We start from the raw sequence: 17,306 nt of genomic DNA on the forward strand, positions 1-17,306 counted from the left end.
ACCACTCAAAAACGTTCTCAAAAACTTGATGGCAACAACAAAGGCAACAAAACAGCAATAATTACAGCAGCAAAGCGAAATTCAAAATCAAACTTTTGGCACACCTTTGGAAAACATTTTTCGTACAAATGAAAATTAAAATTCACCAAAAATCCAACCAACAAAAATTCAAAATTCCTTTTTTCGGCTCTTATAATTTCGATGGCTACATATTTCCCAAGTGAAATAACAAATCCCACAAAGAAAAGCTGTAAAATACTGAACAAAAAAGAAAAAACCATTTTGTTGTAAGCGAACGAGAAACCTAGAATGGAAATCTAAGAAAAATGCAATGGAAAATATTGAGAAAATCTGCCAAGGCTAAACAAAGTTCTTGGCCTGTAAATACATTAATTATTATTATTAGCGCATATATATCCATAGCATATGTATGCATATCCATAGCATATGTATGTGGCCTCAGTTGTATAATGATAAAACCTAGATATAATATGTATTCGTATACCTGTAAACCTATACCTAAACTACTAAGCGCATATGTAGGAACACATTAGGCTCGCCAACGGATAGAAGAGAGAAGGGTTTTATTTGATCAGGAGCTAACTGAATTTCAATTGTGAAACTGTCTTCATTTCCACGTTTTCGTTAGCCAGGCAATAGAATAGAATAGAAGCAGGAGGGAAGTTAGGAATGATCCAGAGTCCATAGCAGCGTAAAATAGCCAAAATGTAAAATGTTGAATATGAAACTACCTTTATTAACTGTTGAACCACAAGACACCGCACACGAGACACAATATCAACGTCACCCGATCCCCAGTTTGTTCTGTGATATCGTTTTCGAAGTTGCAAACGAATGGCGTTTACCTTCTTCGTTCAGTTATTTTTTCGTTCGTTTTACGAATAATTTGTCAACTCGAATTTTATTTGGCATTCGTGTTGGCCGGGCGAAATCTGAAATAGTAATAAAATAGGAGCAGCAGCAAGGCAAAAGCAAAGCAAAGCAATAGTAATACGAGTACGTTAACCCACTAGAGTCTGGCAATATCTGAACCAAACTACCTCTTCGCACACAAGCAGACTTAACCCCTGGCTGCCGGTCCGTCTTTGCACACCCCCATCAGCGTTCGCTGGAGTCTGAATTACATTTTATTTTTAAGTACGTTGGTGGGGCGCAAATGCACGAACGGGGCACGGGGTCAGCCATCAGTCAGTAATTCAATCCGTCAGTCAGTGAATCAATCAAACAATGTTCAATAACAACTTAGTTATCAGGGGTTAATGGGAGTAACCACAATCACAACTTAGTTGATACACCACCTACTTTTAGTTTACGTTAACTTAGTTCTTAGTTGCGCTATGCGTTTCGTCTTACAATTAGAGTCTAATCAAACTCAGGAACTCATATACCTCAGGAAAGAACCTACCTCTTTGTGTTTTTAATCTTGTTTGAACTATTTTTATTTTTATTTTTATTTTTATTTGTATGATTACTTTTATTACTACCTTTAGAGTATATTATATTTTTCGGTTTGCATGGGACAAACAAACAGAGGACGAGAGGAGAAACCAATGAATGTTTCGCTGTAATCGAAGATGCTATCAAGAAAGCTTTAGTTCTTAGTTCGATTATCGGTTAGCTAGTGGCTAAGTGGCACCTATGTTTAGTGAGGACTAATTTTAAATGCAAAAGACACAATCACACATGAACACACAATAGCAATAATACAATATTAAGGGAAACCAAGACCAGATCGAACTGCAATAGTAAACTGAACTACCTCAATTAGCCATAGACTGCGCAGTGATGAGATGAGCATGAGAAACCACATATACTTTCATTACCACTTTCTTTTAATTCTTTTTGTAAAATGGTGACACATACAGACCCCCCAATCCCTCGATCCCCAGACACTCAGAACCACACAGTGAGGAATCTTTGGTATAGAAGGAGAATACTTACTGATTTTCTTATGGTTATGATTTTAATGTAAATATGCGCTGAGCACACGGAGCCCACGAAATACAGACAAAATAAAAGAAAATAAAATAAAACATTTAATGTAAAACTACGAGAATATACCTTTGGCTAAACCCTAATTATACGAAAATATCCACAACTTTTACTATGTATGTGTAGAGAGCAGACGATGTAGGCGATATGTGACCAGGATTAAGATCATTTGTATACATCAATTTCGGCAAAGCAACTGAATGAGGCAAACCAAACAAAAAAAAAATACGAGAAAGGAAACGTAACTCTTTATAATCTTAACGTAAACAAAAATACAAAGAAATTATTTAAGGCTACAAAATTTACCCCAAAAAGGAATGAAAATCCACAAAAAAATTAAGGAACGATCCCAGTAAATGGTATACTTTTGCTTGAGCCAAGTCCAAATACCAGATTTGAGATTTGAGCAAAAAAAATTACATTAAACTAAATTCAAAGCCAACCCAACACGGTTATAAAAATTAATGGAAAGAAAAAATGAGAAAATCATTTTGCTAAACGAAGATAAAAATTTTCTAAAAGAAACTTGCGTGAATAAGCAAACTTTACAAAACAAACATTTTAGGCTTAAACTTTTGGCTAAAGAAAAAAATAAAAATTATAACAAATATTAGGCACAGGCAACACTCTATGTACGTGCATCAATTATACATAAATATTTATTTAAAAACGAAAAAGCAAAAATACTTTTATCTGTAATCAGATTTTAGGCCCAACTTTTCGACAAGCGGCGTAAAATAATTTCTTTGTAAAATATGTTTGCAAGCTAAACAAAAAATCGAAAGAAAATCCCAGAGAGCGTAATTAACTTAATCTAAAACTAAAAACACACAAAAAACACAAATGTCGCCATTTTGCATTTAGAGCGTACAGTACAGTAAAGCACACGAAAAGTGAACAAAATGTCACGAAATCACACAATTATTGTACATAAAATAAATTAAACAAGAAGAATTGTGTATTGTATATTCGTAATTTTTCAGTAATCTTTAGTTACCTTTACCTTGAGTTGTATAAATTAATTAGTAAGCAAATCCATAAACAGAATTGAAGCTGTAACGAGAATACAAATATAATAAATGTAACTATATAAATAATATAAAGAATAGTGTGCACACGTACAAAACAAAATTTAAGTTCAATTTAACGTGAAATTTAGTGCACCGAACATTTTGTAAGAGCTCGATGTAATTTTTGTTATATATTTTTGTTAGTAATTGTTTTTCTATTAATATTTAGCGCGAAATGTCAAGAAGCAAATAACACGAAAACCAACCCCTCAACAAGCCAATTGTACTTACGATTACATTTCGATTCGATATGATTTTGTGACCCCTTCAACAGAACCAACTCCCCAATCCCGATCCCGATCCCGATCCCAATCCCCATCCCTATTCCCTTCCAGAAACACTATTATGCTTACTTTACCTAAGTTATTTCAAATAACTATAAAATAATAAAAGGAAAAACGAAAACTGCATGCACCAACCCAGTTTAAGTTAAGTGGCAGAAAATGTAATATATATTTTGTATGATTTGATGTTCTGTTCGATCGCAACAAATTGGCTTGTTTACGCATTACATTATACACATTTTTCTAATTTGTAACAATTATACGATAAAACCTAAATTTATAATCTATAAACACGTAAATGCTAAAACAAAATGCAACTAAATAAATGTTAAACCCCAGAAAAAAAAACACAAACCACTTCCAATTGGCAATTTTATTGGTTATCCAAATTGAACACAATTCGAAATTCCCATTCCCCATATTCCCATTCCCACAGTACTGACAGCATTTTGGACTCGATTGATTATGACCCCACTGCCCCCAAAAAACATAAATGTAACGAAATATGTATACTAAAGTTTACGACTATCGAAAGTAATTTAATGAAACTCAATGTGTTTAGGCCTAAGCAACTTTACAGTTCAGTTCAATGCGAAATTTGAAGATGAAAATGCTTGATGAAGCTAGTTGTATGTGTATGTACACTATGGTATGTACGAGTATACCCCATATATAGAGCATTCCCACGTCTACCCCTCAATGTGTAAATCAAGTTGTTGTAAATTTGTCTAACACGATGGATCGAAGGAAGTACAAATTATATTTAATGTGTGTGTTTTGATTGTTTTTGATTTGAACCCTCGCTTTAGTTTTCCCATTCGAATTGCGTTCTTATTGCGTATAAGTCACACTTGAAAACTACAAAAAACTTTTGGAACAATGACGAGTACAAAATTTCAGGAAAAAAACAAACAAAATTTAGCAGATAAATTAAAATTAATTAAATATATATAGAGGCGAGGAATCGATAAAGAAGAAATCGTACAAATTTTTCGGCATAAATATAAAGTTAAAATTTTAAGGATGGCTGTCGCTCGAAAAAACGGACAGTTGGTGTGACTTTTTAGGATTGAAATTCAGTTTCCAAACAGCTTAAACCCCTTTTGGTTTTTCCTTTATTTTGGACCAATTATTTCAAACCAAAATGCAACAGAACTTGAGTTACACATGAAATTTACCACAATGAACTAACTATTCGATTTACTTTGTTCTGAACTGAAAAGTTTTCGAATTACCCAAACGAAATTTTAACCACTTAAATCCAAAGACGACAACGGTCCACTTGAGAAAGAAGTTCGGAATGAGGAGTACTTTACGTGAATAAGGTTAAACGAAAAACAAAAAATAGTTTTAAAAAACGCAAATCCGTTTGGAGCAAACTCAGGGCATTATCAAGACTCACGACGATGTATACATGCATTTAATACAAACATAAAAAAAAAACAGAAAACAAAAAACAAAACAGAAACTTTTTTCGATATGTATTACGATTAAAAAATAATGAAAGCAACCGAAAAAAAAACGGATGTAATAATCATGCGAAACGATTATGAACAACTCAGGTATTAAATATTAAATGAAATATTTTTAAAAACTTATAACGAAACGAGAGGGCAGTCAGAATCAGCATTTTCACAAGTTGTGCAATATTCTTAAAGTTTTCTAAATACGTAATAGTATTAATAATCTAATATGCGATCATGGCAAGGATCAGTGAGTTGAGATGTTCATAAGCATGGATCCGAAGGGAAGGACACTTAGGTTGCAGATCGAGGATTGAAGATTAAGGATTGAATATCGAGAATTGAGGATTGAAGATTGAAGATTGAGGATGGAGGGAAGGTTAGGTGAGTTTTTGAAGCACATGAGGACTAGGCGTGTACTTACCACCCCTAAGTATTTTTAGTTTTACCACCCACACAAGTCAAGAGTCAAGAAGAACAAACCACAACAAACACACTCACAGAAACACACACACATACTCAACGCGAAATGCGAAAATAGTGAAATAAATAGCTAAATGAAAATGAGTTTATATAAAGAAGGAAAACATAAAACTGTGATTACATTTGATTGTCAAAGCGTTGATAAGCAAGTGTTGCATAATTATTGAGCGAAAGAAAAAAAGATGAAACGAGAAATACGATAAATACGATTGAAAATGGAGTTATGTATTATTATTAAATCTGAAACCGCTTTTGATTTCGAATATTGGCACAGTGTCTAGAATGCGACAGAGCATAAGTAAATAAATATTAATTAGCCGAAATATTAAACTTCAAAAGAACGACTACGAAATACAAATTATAATTATCTAAGTTATTCGCGATTAGTGAAACCTGCCCTAATTTTACAAGTCACCTGTAACAGTTTTTACCCAGGCTAAAAAAACGCAGAGCTGCGAACAAAAACCCTTGATTTAGTTCACATTTCTCCGAACGATTTCTGTATGTAGTGCACCTTAGTTAAAAATTAAAGTCTGAGATTTTACATTTATTGTATATGGTCGAAGTATACACCTAAAAAGCGCCCTTGAAGCGGCAGTCTAAAACCAAAGCGGTTAATTAAGTTTATTGAACTACTACTACTAAACGAGGCAAAATCCCACACGCTACGTATTTGGCTAACATTAATGTAAAAATCAAGAAATCCAAGGATTGATTCAGAAGGATACGTTTTCGGAGCACGCATATGATTTCTAAATAAGTATGTATGTATATCTGAAGAGTGCGCAAGCGAAGCGGCTTAAATATATTTTAAACACGAACTCGGAAAAAAGAAAACTTTCGATTATGCCATACATTTTTGTGTAACATATTAAAAACTACGAGTAAGCTAAACCCACAGTCACAAAAACCAAACGCATTGTAACAGAAACTCACAAAACACGGAGAGGAAATGGGCAACCAGAATGGAATTAAGCATAAAAGTATATGAACGAAACTAAATTCAATAAACTTGTTGCTAAAATATAATAAAAGTAAGACAATGGTTTTATTTTATGCGGAATTGGTGCCAAAGTTATTTTGTTGTTGTTGTTGTGCACTGTAGAGCAGTGCTATGTTAAAAAGGGCTCGATTTTGTTTTCATAATTTAAAAAATAACGGCCATTTGTTATATTTATTTTCACTTACTTCCGGTCGATAGTTGCGGTTAGGAAATCGATAGTCCGAACTGTGCAAGCAATCGATGCCTCTCCGAAATCATCGATAGCGCATAAGTATCGGGCTGTGTTCCAGCTCTAGCACACCATAGCAAAAATAAAAATCCTAATAATAAAGAAAAGAGTCAATTTAGTGCAATCACTTGCAATATAAGCCCGAAATCCTAGCTAGCGTTTAAGATTGGCCCTGCCCAGCGAACGGAGGCCTGCAACGTAAACAGTGTCAAACCATCGAAACAAGGGAAAGCAGAAAGTAACAAAATGGTGAGTAATACTACAATAGTAACAAGAAAAAAGCAGGCCAACAAACGGTGATTTTGGACGGTACCGCACATTCCACAAGGCAAAGGTAACTAAGGCACCTAATCCACGGAGAGAAGCTCCGCATGGGCGGCGGCCAGTGGCCTCAAATAATGCCCATATATGGTAATCCTTATTTTGCCGGGTGGCAGTAGAAAGCGGAGGGGTTTTTTCGGCTCTCTTATCGCTGCAGTGACTCAATGGTATCAATGGTGTATCTGTATCTCTGCTCTTTCAGTCGGAAATGCAGATGGATTGCGCTTTGGATCTGATGCGAAGGCTGCCGCCCCAGCAGATCGAGAAGAACCTCATTGATCTGATAGACTTGGCACCCGATCTCTGCGAGGACCTGCTCTCCTCCGTGGACCAACCGCTGAAGATCGCCAAGGACAAGGAGCACGGCAAGGACTATCTGCTGTGCGACTATAACCGGGATGGGGACTCCTACAGATCGCCCTGGTCGAACTCCTACTATCCGCCGCTGGAGGATGGCCAAATGCCCTCGGAACGACTGCGCAAGCTGGAAATCGAGGCCAACTATGCCTTCGATCAGTACAGGGAGATGTACTACGAGGGAGGCGTCTCCTCCGTCTACCTATGGGATCTGGACCACGGATTTGCCGCCGTTATACTGATCAAAAAGGCGGGCGACGGCAGCAAGATGATCCGCGGCTGCTGGGACTCCATCCATGTGGTCGAGGTTCAGGAGAAGACCACCGGCAGGACGGCCCACTACAAGCTCACCTCCACGGCCATGCTGTGGCTGCAGACTAACAAACAGGGCTCGGGCACCATGAATCTGGGCGGATCGCTGACCCGCCAACAGGAGCAGGATGCCAACGTCAGCGAGTCGTCGCCGCACATCGCCAACATTGGCAAGATGGTCGAGGAGATGGAGAACAAGATCAGGAACACGCTGAACGAGATCTACTTTGGCAAGACCAAGGACATTGTGAACGGACTAAGGAGCACACAATCGCTGGCCGATCAGCGCCAACAGGCGGCCATGAAGCAGGACCTCGCAGCGGCCATCCTGCGACGCAATGTCAAGCCCGAATCGAACTGAGTACTGAGCGGCTGAAGGCTGAATTTCCACATAAACCAATCCAGTCCATGGGGGTCCCACAAGCCGAATGCTCCCAGAGAGAGCGCAGTAGTGTGCGAATTGCAAGGCACTGACGTCGCTACTAAATATTGTCATAAATAGAAATAATTTTCATAATATTTCGGGCTGCAACCACCCAATTCGGTGTTATTCGCCCTTTTTTGGAGGCCGAGCAGCTTGGAGGACTTCGCTTAGACTGGACTAAAAAAGCAGACTAAAATATTAAATACGCATTTCTAGGCAGTAAATTTGTTACATGAGAAAATTGTTACACCGCGAGAAACATATTAATGTAAATTTGCCCGCCCGCCCGTTTCAACTGTCCTCCCACATTGTTGCAGTTTAGAGTCGCGCTTCATCCAGAGTTCAGCCGAAAATGCCAACTTCGCCGCCCTCAAGACAGTATCCATAAGTATTTGTATCTTATTTGTAATAATGCATATTTGCACCGAAGTCGAGGCACCTGAGGCACTTGAGTTTCGTTCTTAATCCTTCCGCGAATAAATATTGTGTTTATTAATTGTGACTTTGTGTTTGTGTGTACTCTAACAGTAAGGAGCTCGAAGCAAATTATTAACTGAAATCGCTTTGTGATTGTATTATCTGAGGAAATGCACATTACCTTTCTTCTTTACTTAATATTTTTTTAACAAAAATTTGGAAGGCAAAGAGAAATTTTATACAAAGAAAACTAATAAATATTGAATTATAAATTCCGAGCTTTTCATTGGGGGAAAGTGAAACTGCTTCGTTCAAACTTATTATCGCAAAAGATAAGATATATAAAAGTAAATATATATATCTGCATCGATGCTTACCATGTTGTAGTTTTAGTCATGACAAACTTGTATCATATCATAAGCTAGTTAGATAAGGACTACACGAAAACAGGGGCAGTTTGGTTCATGGCTACCTTTAAGATACGATTGCATTTATTTATGAAAATCTAAGACCGTTCGATTAAAAATATTTAATTAAATACCTTGAGGTGTGTGACGCAAACGAATGTGTGCTTACTTAGACAATTACTTTTAATCTTTTCAGTTATCAGCGAATAGTTTAAGTTAAAGATTCCCCGACATTGTCATCGACGGACATCGTCGGTTTATCATAGTTATTACAGAATACTCGTACAATTATATAGATCGTTTCGTTTTGTGTTACCAGCTATATACATACAATGAGGCGACCACCAATAGCTTGGGGCTCAGCACTAGAAGTGAAATCGTTTTTAAATTAAGTTCTCGGTTCGTCGCGTAGGTATCTACAACTTAGGCTAGGTATTATGAATAAGTTAGGTTTATTTAGGGGGGAGCACGTGCGCGTAGAAGGAACTACGATTACATACAATATTTTACACGGGTTCAGAAGGCGTGGCCGGACAAACAGTTCTCGAAATTGGAAGATCAGTGTCAGCGCAGCACAGCAATAAACGGTTTCCTCCCCGATGGCGGATAGAACTAAGAAATACACTGCAAATTGGGGGACTTGCTGCTGGCGGGCGACATGGTTTGCGTGAATGTGCAAAAATATGCGTAAAAAGTCTCTTCGGTCCAGCGAAAGTCACAGCTTATTGCATTTTCGACACCTCGAACTTGGTGTTGATGATCTCCTCATCGGAGTCTAGGATGGGCAGCGCCGAGTCCGCCATCGAAGATGGTATGTTCTCCTCCACCCAGCGCAGGTCGTCCTCCTCGGTGGTCGTGGCATTTCGTGAAGCCGTCGACGTTTTCGGCGTCCCATTCTGGCCGCGCATCTTCACGCCGTACGCATCAGCCACGAACTGATCCTCCTCGTCTGCCAAAATGTGAAAAATCAATTGAAGTTTGGACAATCTCAAGTTCCAGCTTACCTTCGTCGTCTTCGTCTTCTGGGTTATCCAGCAGCGGGGTGAAGGCATAGCGCTGGTTGTTATTCGTTGGTCGCCATAGAATCATAATCACCAGCAGCAGAACCGAAAATAGAATGTGCCAGAAACCAGTATCCACCCAAATGTCGCGCCAGCCCTAAAAAGCATTTGAAACCAGTAAGCCCGCGTTCGCAGCTCCATATATGCTAATCAATAACTCACAGGCGTGCAATTCTCGACCTTACGCAAACGCAGCGCAAACAGCATGAAGATGACGGAAGCGATAACAGCGAAGATCAGCGTGTTGGTAAAGTGCCTATACAGTGATAGCTTGACCATGTTCCTGCAATGTGAAATGTACATATTTGTAGCAAGTGTAATCATCCTCATCGTTCGCATTAGTCACCTTCTAAGTCTGAGAGTGCGAGTGGTCTGCACGAGCGATGTGAAAATCCACCAGCATATTCCCGTGTCCAGCACCGCCAGTGGAATGCTCGCCACCAGCAACTCGCTGCGATCGGTCTTCACATTGGTGATGCGCAAGTAGCTCTCCACGCAGGCCAGCACAAAGTAGAGGGTGCCCACACCCACCACGCGATGCAGCATGGGTCCCAAGCGGGGTCTGAAAGAGATGAAATGGATTAAGGAATGCCATCAAACTGGATTGCTTTAGGTGGATCGGTTACTATCAGCAGCTGCTTTACTACACGGCTGCAGGCGGTAGTTTAATGGTCGTTCTGTTTCTAACCGAATCAAACGTGTGGTTCCACTCACTTGACAATGCCAAAGCCGAGACTCATGATGATGACCAGCATCCTGGCCAGCGTTCGCTTCGCACAGGACACAAACTCGGCCACCAGCTCGGCGTGCTGCACAGCAACGCCCTTGTTCGTCAGCGTTTGGTATTCGGCGTAGAAGAAGGCCTTCTCCAGCATTCCCAGCAGTATGACGCCACCAATCCAGAACTGAATTCTCAACAGATCTCGCCATTGAGCGAATGAAACAAAAAGCCAAATAATTCCAAATATCACGTAAACAATGCACATGATCAGATAGAACTGTGGGTAAATAAACAGGCATATAAAGCATAAACAAATAGAATTTGAAGTACTCGTCGCATACCGGCAGGAATGGCCAATCTATGGCCGAAATGTAGCCGTGTGGGCCCAGGAACTCTATGTGCACCACGGCACTGAACTGCGCGGACTGGGATGCTCCAATGTTCACTTCGATTTCGTAGATGCCATCCTCCTTGACGCTCGCAATCGGACTCGTTGTGGGCTGGAAGGAAACGGAAGTCGTTCAATTACTGCGTGGCTTCTGTTCTATCAGTGAATTTAGAAAACTGATAGACCATACAATGAAATGGCGTGCTCTAAAATGTATACCCAAATTATTCAAATGACCGGAAATGTTTCATGCAGGCCGTAAAAGCAGTATGCCCTGCCTACCTACAGAATACCCTGTTTAAACGATAAGCTGATAAGGAAAAGCCTCAAATGTTTGGCTGCGCCTGGGTAATTGCCGTGCTTCTACTTATCGCTGATATATACTGAATGTCGCATTTACCGAAAGTGGGTGCTTGTGCTCCAGCATGGGATGCTTGGGCTCCGGTGTCGGGATCGCTGCTCCTTCGACCAGCTTGTCCTTGTTTATCGCCAGCACGATGAGCTCGTTGCAGGGATATGTCCTGGTGATCTCTGTGATGACATTATTGATGGTGACGTTCTTCTGCAGCGTAGAATTCTGGGCAATGGTCTGCAGCTGTTTTGGGATACAACATTGAGGGGATTAAGTGGGCATGGAGCCATATGGCAGCGGAGTACCCACCGTGCGGTCATCGAAGATGCAGGGATGCTCCGTCAGCCGGAACGTGATGGTCAGGTTCGATTCCACATTGGAATTGCAGCCCTTAACTGGAACCATTGAAGCAGGAGGGTGTGGAAGAAAGGGGTAAGTGGGTAAGTCGTAGGCATTCGTCACGCGTTTTCCGCCGCCGCCTGTACTTACTCTGCGCGTAGATATTGGTGTTGGCCAGCAGCGGACGCTGCTCCCGGATGCTGGACAAGTCCTGTGTGGGATAGAACGGGACAAGGCAGTGGTTACGTAGCCGGAAACGGATTAATTCCCCCATTTGTTTGCGGCTGAGGTGGTGTGGTACGCATACTAACCGTGGTCACCAGCACGTCCACGATGCCCGGATCCGATTTGCCGGCCGTGTTCGCCGGGCCAAGCAGCAGTGCCAACGCAACCACCAACAGCGTGGCCAATCCCTGCATTTCGAGTGCTGCGTACGATGGACTTAAGTAAATACAAATATTATTTCCTCTTCTACTTCTCCGAACTCATCGGTGCCTATCGCTCTTCGATAACACTGCCCCAGCCTATCGGACGCATCTGCCAGTGTGACCGTGGCGCTGGCCCCAGTGTGGCTGCACGCCATCAGCTGGTGATATAACCTGACTGCGAGAAATTGAAAACAACGAAATGCTGCGCAGGGTAAATAGCTGAAGATATCTATTAAACTCTCTATTAAAACTAATGTTCTATGTTGTGCTAGATAGTGCCAAGTGTGCGGCTGGCGCTGCAGGTGCCGAGAGCAACCACAACTGCCGTGCGGAGCACCAGTGGCAGTGTTTACGAGCCGGATTACCTGGAGGTGGGTCACCAACTGAGATCACATACATTTTAGGCAGCTAAGCACTGGAACTATCTTATATAGTAATTTATCTCCCATTCCCTCCGTTTTGCAGTCCCTCAAGCCAAAGTTCCCGCAGTACGACAGCCTGAACGTGCAGATCAAGGGCTACGACTATCCGCAGCTGGAGAGCTACCAGAGGTTTCTGCACGGAGTGGCCGAGTACCTGGACCTGGACGTCTCCGATTGCTACGCCCTGCCGCCGCAGCAGACGACGGTGCAGCGCCTGCGGCCCAACTCCACGGTCATCGAGTCGGAGTACAAGCTGACCACGTACGAGCGCAATCTGCAGCTGAACAACGTGGATGCGCCAGTGTATCCGCAGTTCCTGCGCCTTGCCCAGGCGGCGCTGCCCGAGGGAGTGAGCCTGAGGGTGCAGGAGCACACCGACGACTGCGAGGAGCGACGCTACGTGCCCGACAAGGAGCTGCTCGACCTGAAGGACGAGCTGGAGCGCATGGGCGGACCCACCACCACCAAGAAGAAGTAGGCGGCGCCTCCGATTTGGCAAACATTTAATGCTAGGCTTTAATGAGTAACCTGTGTAGAGAGTATAGAGAACCTATGAGTAAAAACTTTCCTATTTAAAGCTTTGCACTAACTGGGACGGCAATAGTTACAAACGATTGGAAGACGCAGCTCTTAACCGAAGTGGTGTACGCTTAGCAATTGCACTATGGATTACTAGACCACGCCGAAGTGGACCACCTTGATGGACGAGGAGGAGGAGGAGTTGCCGCCCTTGCTGCCGCTCTTGGGCTCTTCCTCGCGTCGTCGAATGGGCGGCTTGGTCACATCTGTGGAGAAAGAACAATGTCAATGGAGCAAGGATATGGGTAACCTCAAGTAATACCCACTGGTAGTTATGGGGTTGAAATCCTTGAGGTACTCGTCGTTGGGATGACACAGCGGCAGGCTGTCTGCGAGTTCCTTCTTGGGATTGGTCAGGTGTCGCGCTGCTGGCCTGGAGTAACCATTTCTCTTGGGAGGCATGGGCTTTTCCTTGCGCGGAATCTCCTGGTGGAGCAAAAGCATTAATAAACTGGCACATCCTCGATTGGTTTCTTAACTTACAGGCACCACCGCCACCTGTATTGTATCCGAGAATTTGACTTTGTTCTTCTCGGCCGTTTGTGACTTTGCGGGCGTGGCGGGTGCCTCTCCGTTCGCGGGTGCTGGATTCGCCGGGTTGGACAGAATGGATGCAGTGGGCTTCTTCAGCAGCAGGCGCTTCTGGTAGTCCTCGCTGGGCAGCGAGGGCAGCATGGCGGGTATATTGCCAGAGACAAGCGGATGCTGGTAAAACTTCGGCTGATAGGCGGCTGTCGGCGGAGGCGAAGCTGGCAACGTGTTGAACTGGCCCAGCTGGGCGCTCTGATCTGCAATGCTTGAGGGCGGCAGACGAGGCAGGGGACTACTGGCCATGGGCAGACCCACCGTCTGATCCGGCACATCCTGGGACCACACATTGCCTGAAATCATAAACACTGAAAGTGCTGAGGAATTTACTTAAGCAGCCCTTCCTCCTACGAACCATTTGAGTGTAGACTCTTTGCGGGCGCCTGCTGCAGACTGTTGGACTTCAGGGTTAGACTCGCCAGCGAAGAGGTTGGTGGCGCTAGCGAAACCTTCGGCAAGGGTGGCCTCAGTTCCGGTTTGGGTATGTTGATTTTGATCATCTCAGCGTTGAACACCTTCGACTTGAACGAGGGCAGCGGTGGCACGTAGTTCTTGAGGACCTGCTGGTTTTGCGCCAGACCTGGGCCTAGTCCGGTTTCGGGAGCTATGGCCGCACCCTGGACGCGCAACAGGTCCGAGCAGGTGGACAGCGAGCAGGCGGACTCCGAGCGCAGGTCGCAGGTCAGGCTGAGATTGCCGTTGGCACGATCTTCCTCGTGGATTATGGCAGCTGCCTGAGTGAAGGCCACCTGGGCGAACTCACTCAGGCTGGAGATGCACTTGGTTAGGTTGTACAGGTCCATGAAGATGTCATAGTCGGCCACATCCTGCGCGATTTCAAAGGCCTCAGCGAAAAGGTTTTTGCTGCAGGCAATACAAGGATTCAAAATAGAAAATGGCAGGCTTAGATGAGCGCAACTCACCGCAGCAGATAGAAGCAGAAACGGCGCTTCAGGTCGTACACCTGATCGCTGAACTCGTCCTTCGTCTCCTCGGAAAGCGTGTGGGCGAAGGTCTTGAGCGCTCTGGCCATCAGCTCGATGCGCGGGCGTCGCTGGTCGCCGCCGAAGAACACATAGTTGGCTATCTTGTGCAGCGTGATCAGGCACATGGCTCCGTAGGTCTCCCAGTTGAGGGCGGCCAGCACGTTCACCGCTCTGTCCGGCTGCTGCAGCCGCAGATACTTGTCCGCAATGACGTCCGCCGTGAGTCCGGAGTTGTGGATATCGCCGCGCATTCCGGTGCCGCCAAAGATGCGCATGCAGGCCAGCGGACCCTGTTCGTAGATCAGCAGCAGCAGGCAATCCGTCTGGGCGTAGGTGTGCTTAAAAGTGGACAAATCTGGCTTCCGGCTGAAGGCGACACTCAGCAGCGTGGGCTGGGCGACAAAGTAGTGCGATAGGTCCAGCAAGCTGGACGGCGTCACACTCTCGCTGACCAGCTGATGGCCAATGGTGGCCAGGGCCAGGTCGAAGCACTGCAGCACCGAGCGCTCGTTGGCCACACAAAGCATGGCGGAGTCGCAGTGCCAGGCGCACTGATTGGGCACGATCTCAATCTGGTTGGCGTACTTCGTCGACTGCTGGACCAGGTCGTGCAGGCAGATATTCCGATCGATGCTGCCCAGGAAGAGCTTCTCCTGGTCGGGACTAAAGGCGAAGGAGCAGATCTGGGCGCCCATTGGAATGGAGGTGATGGCGGTGCGCTGCATTTTGCCGGCGGCCAGTTCGTAGGAGCAGATCTCGGCGCTTATGTCGCCCTTGCGGGATACCTTCTGCTCCAGGGTGATGATCTGGCTCTCGCTGCTCCGCAGGAAGTCAACGCACAGCGGATCGTTCTCCGACCAGCAATAGGCAATCGATTCCAGCTGCAAACTAAGCAAAGCAATTGGTTATGGTGGTATTGGATTGGAGTTGATTGGAACTTACCCCTTGATCTTGAAGACATGTATGTTGGCGCGATCCTGGTCCCTGACCGTTGGCCTCCAGGGATAGACCTCGTTCTGCGAGGACTGCGTCCAAACCACGAACAGATCGAAGCTGCCGTTGACTGTGAGGTGGCGGGATAGTTTGCGCTCTGTGGCGCCCGGTATGATCACGTGGAAGATGCGCGGATCCATGTTCGCGATCTTCTCCGGCCCCTGGGAGCGCGCATTAGGCCGCTGCAGATGCACCACCGTCAGCTGGTTGGTATTGTAGGCCAAGACGATGTGGGAACGGGTGAAAAAAGCTGGCGAGCCAACGACGAAAGAAACAAGCGACAAAGCTGAATGAGTGACTCGAACAAAACATGGAAAGCTGGTGGATGGGGGATTGGGGGATGGGGGCGGATAGGGGGTTCGGGGTTCGGGGTTCGCATATTTACAGGCAACAAAACAAGCCAGCAGATTAATTAAAAATTACAATAATTGCATGCCCCTGCATGTGTGCGTGCGGCTGTGTTGGTGTGGGAAAGTGCAAATCAAGTCGCACTTGTTGCAGCGGCCAATGCAAATTTCTCCATAACTGCACAAGCAGCGCTCCGCGGAGCAAGGCCAAGATGCCGACTGCACTCTGCCGAATGGCTGATACCCTAGGCTCACTTAGTAATTCGAACTAATAACGAGGAACCCTTAATTAGGCGTGTAGTAACCATTAAATATTGCGTGCTGGTTTAACTGATTTTCGAGTTCTGTAAGCTGAGATGTTTGCCAGCCGAGATGCCCATGCAGAAATGCACTGCCCCAGGTGATTGATGGATGGCTTCGATGCGATGCGATGATGGGCAGGGTGGAGGAGGGCACACAACGAGGTGGTGAGACTTTCGGAGTGAAAAGTGAGAGAGAGAGAGGAGCGCACATACCATCCGTGATGACCTCGGAGGCGAGCTTGCCCACCAGGTACTTCTCGAAGACCATGCGCAGGATGTCGCCCGTGTAGATGTCCACGCAGATGTGGGCGATGAGGCCGTGCGAGAAGAGGAGCAGCACCTGCGCCGCGTCCTGCCACTCGGAGTGGATGATCCTGTGCTGGCGCAGCAGATCCTCCAGCTTCTTGAGGTTGTCCTTCAAGCGGCCGGTGGACTTGCGACCGCTGTTCTTCAGCACGGCGAGTCCATTGCGACGCTCCGTGTAGTCGCGCTTGGCCAGGAAGGCGAGGTCCTGCTGCTCCTGCTCCTTGTCGCGCTGCCTGAGGTAGCGGAAGGCGCCCAGGTCCTGGCTCTTGATCCGCACCACATCCTCCCGCACCGTGGTCCAGAAGTGGGTCTCGCTGAGCAGCATGTTCAGGCCTCCAGTGCATCGATTTGCATGGTGGAATGGGTGTCAACTCGATTAACAATTCTCTTGATTTGCTGGCGTTGGCCTTTCAAGCTGCTCCAATTGCACTGATTGCTTTCTATCCGGGTTAAGTGCGCTGCTCTTTGGCTGCTCTTTCACTTGTTATAAAGGTTACTAGCGGAATAGCCGACGATTCAGCACTTTGAGCAGGATTTTTCGCCTTCAACAAACTTTGTTTATGAAAATAAAATAAACTTGTTGCTCGAAACACTGCTTACGTCACTAGAGACGGCAGTGCGTTACGTTGTTGAGCGTGTTGGCGTTGATGGAGATGGACTAGAGCTGCGATCGTGCAGGTGGTGGAGATCTTCGATTGAGCCAGTTGGTGT

The 17,306-nt window shown here is 44.7% G+C and overlaps 4 protein-coding genes across 4 annotated transcripts; 2 read left to right on the forward strand and 2 right to left on the reverse strand.

Moving 5' to 3' along the window:
- Positions 1–6,586: 6,586 nt before the first annotated feature.
- Positions 6,587–8,455, forward strand: LOC120451973 (F-actin-capping protein subunit beta). The gene is made up of 2 exons (XM_039636038.2): positions 6,587–6,794; positions 7,069–8,455. The coding sequence occupies exons 1-2, from the start codon at positions 6,792–6,794 to the stop codon at positions 7,894–7,896; spliced, it is 831 nt and encodes a 276-aa protein (XP_039491972.1). The 5' UTR covers positions 6,587–6,791; the 3' UTR covers positions 7,897–8,455.
- Positions 8,456–8,832: 377 nt separating this feature from the next.
- Positions 8,833–12,156, reverse strand: LOC120451879 (transmembrane protein 87A). The gene is made up of 10 exons (XM_039635924.2): positions 11,956–12,156; positions 11,795–11,855; positions 11,615–11,700; positions 11,354–11,548; positions 10,907–11,065; positions 10,559–10,842; positions 10,191–10,406; positions 10,007–10,127; positions 9,788–9,941; positions 8,833–9,732 (listed from the first exon to the last, which is right to left on the reverse strand). The coding sequence occupies exons 1-10, from the start codon at positions 12,061–12,063 to the stop codon at positions 9,506–9,508; spliced, it is 1,611 nt and encodes a 536-aa protein (XP_039491858.1). The 5' UTR covers positions 12,064–12,156; the 3' UTR covers positions 8,833–9,505.
- Positions 12,146–13,071, forward strand: LOC120452055 (39S ribosomal protein L48, mitochondrial). The gene is made up of 3 exons (XM_039636156.2): positions 12,146–12,283; positions 12,345–12,443; positions 12,538–13,071. Exons 1-3 carry the CDS (start codon positions 12,272–12,274, stop codon positions 12,970–12,972), a joined length of 546 nt encoding a protein of 181 aa, XP_039492090.1. The 5' UTR covers positions 12,146–12,271; the 3' UTR covers positions 12,973–13,071.
- On the reverse strand, positions 12,986–17,213 carry LOC120451806 (WD repeat-containing and planar cell polarity effector protein fritz). Its single transcript, XM_039635802.1, has 7 exons — positions 16,503–17,213; positions 15,590–15,890; positions 14,585–15,535; positions 14,017–14,525; positions 13,557–13,954; positions 13,340–13,499; positions 12,986–13,279 (listed from the first exon to the last, which is right to left on the reverse strand). Exons 1-7 carry the CDS (start codon positions 16,918–16,920, stop codon positions 13,167–13,169), a joined length of 2,850 nt encoding a protein of 949 aa, XP_039491736.1. The 5' UTR covers positions 16,921–17,213; the 3' UTR covers positions 12,986–13,166.
- Between the last annotated feature and the right edge of the window lie 93 nt (positions 17,214–17,306).

Source organism: Drosophila santomea, chromosome 2L (assembly GCF_016746245.2).
Source record: "Drosophila santomea strain STO CAGO 1482 chromosome 2L, Prin_Dsan_1.1, whole genome shotgun sequence".
Taxonomy (NCBI): domain Eukaryota; kingdom Metazoa; phylum Arthropoda; class Insecta; order Diptera; family Drosophilidae; genus Drosophila; species Drosophila santomea.

Excerpts from the sequence above, each read along its gene's own strand:
- LOC120451879 (XM_039635924.2), bottom strand. The coding sequence starts at position 12,063 with ATGCAGGGATTGGCCACGCTGTTGGTGGTTGCGTTGGCACTGCTGCTT. Across the intron at positions 11,701-11,794 it reads CACCAATATCTACGCGCAGA|TTAAGGGCTGCAATTCCAAT; the intron begins GTAAGTACAGGC and ends CAATGGTTCCAG. Across the intron at positions 10,407-10,558 it reads CTCGGCTTTGGCATTGTCAA|ACCCCGCTTGGGACCCATGC; the intron begins GTGAGTGGAACC and ends CATCTCTTTCAG.
- LOC120452055 (XM_039636156.2), top strand. Across the intron at positions 12,444-12,537 it reads ACGAGCCGGATTACCTGGAG|TCCCTCAAGCCAAAGTTCCC; the intron begins GTGGGTCACCAA and ends TCCGTTTTGCAG.
- LOC120451806 (XM_039635802.1), bottom strand. The coding sequence starts at position 16,920 with ATGCTGCTCAGCGAGACCCACTTCTGGACCACGGTGCGGGAGGATGTG. Across the intron at positions 15,891-16,502 it reads CTCCGAGGTCATCACGGATG|CTTTTTTCACCCGTTCCCAC; the intron begins GTATGTGCGCTC and ends TTGGCTCGCCAG. Across the intron at positions 13,500-13,556 it reads TACAGGTGGCGGTGGTGCCT|GAGATTCCGCGCAAGGAAAA; the intron begins GTAAGTTAAGAA and ends TTGCTCCACCAG.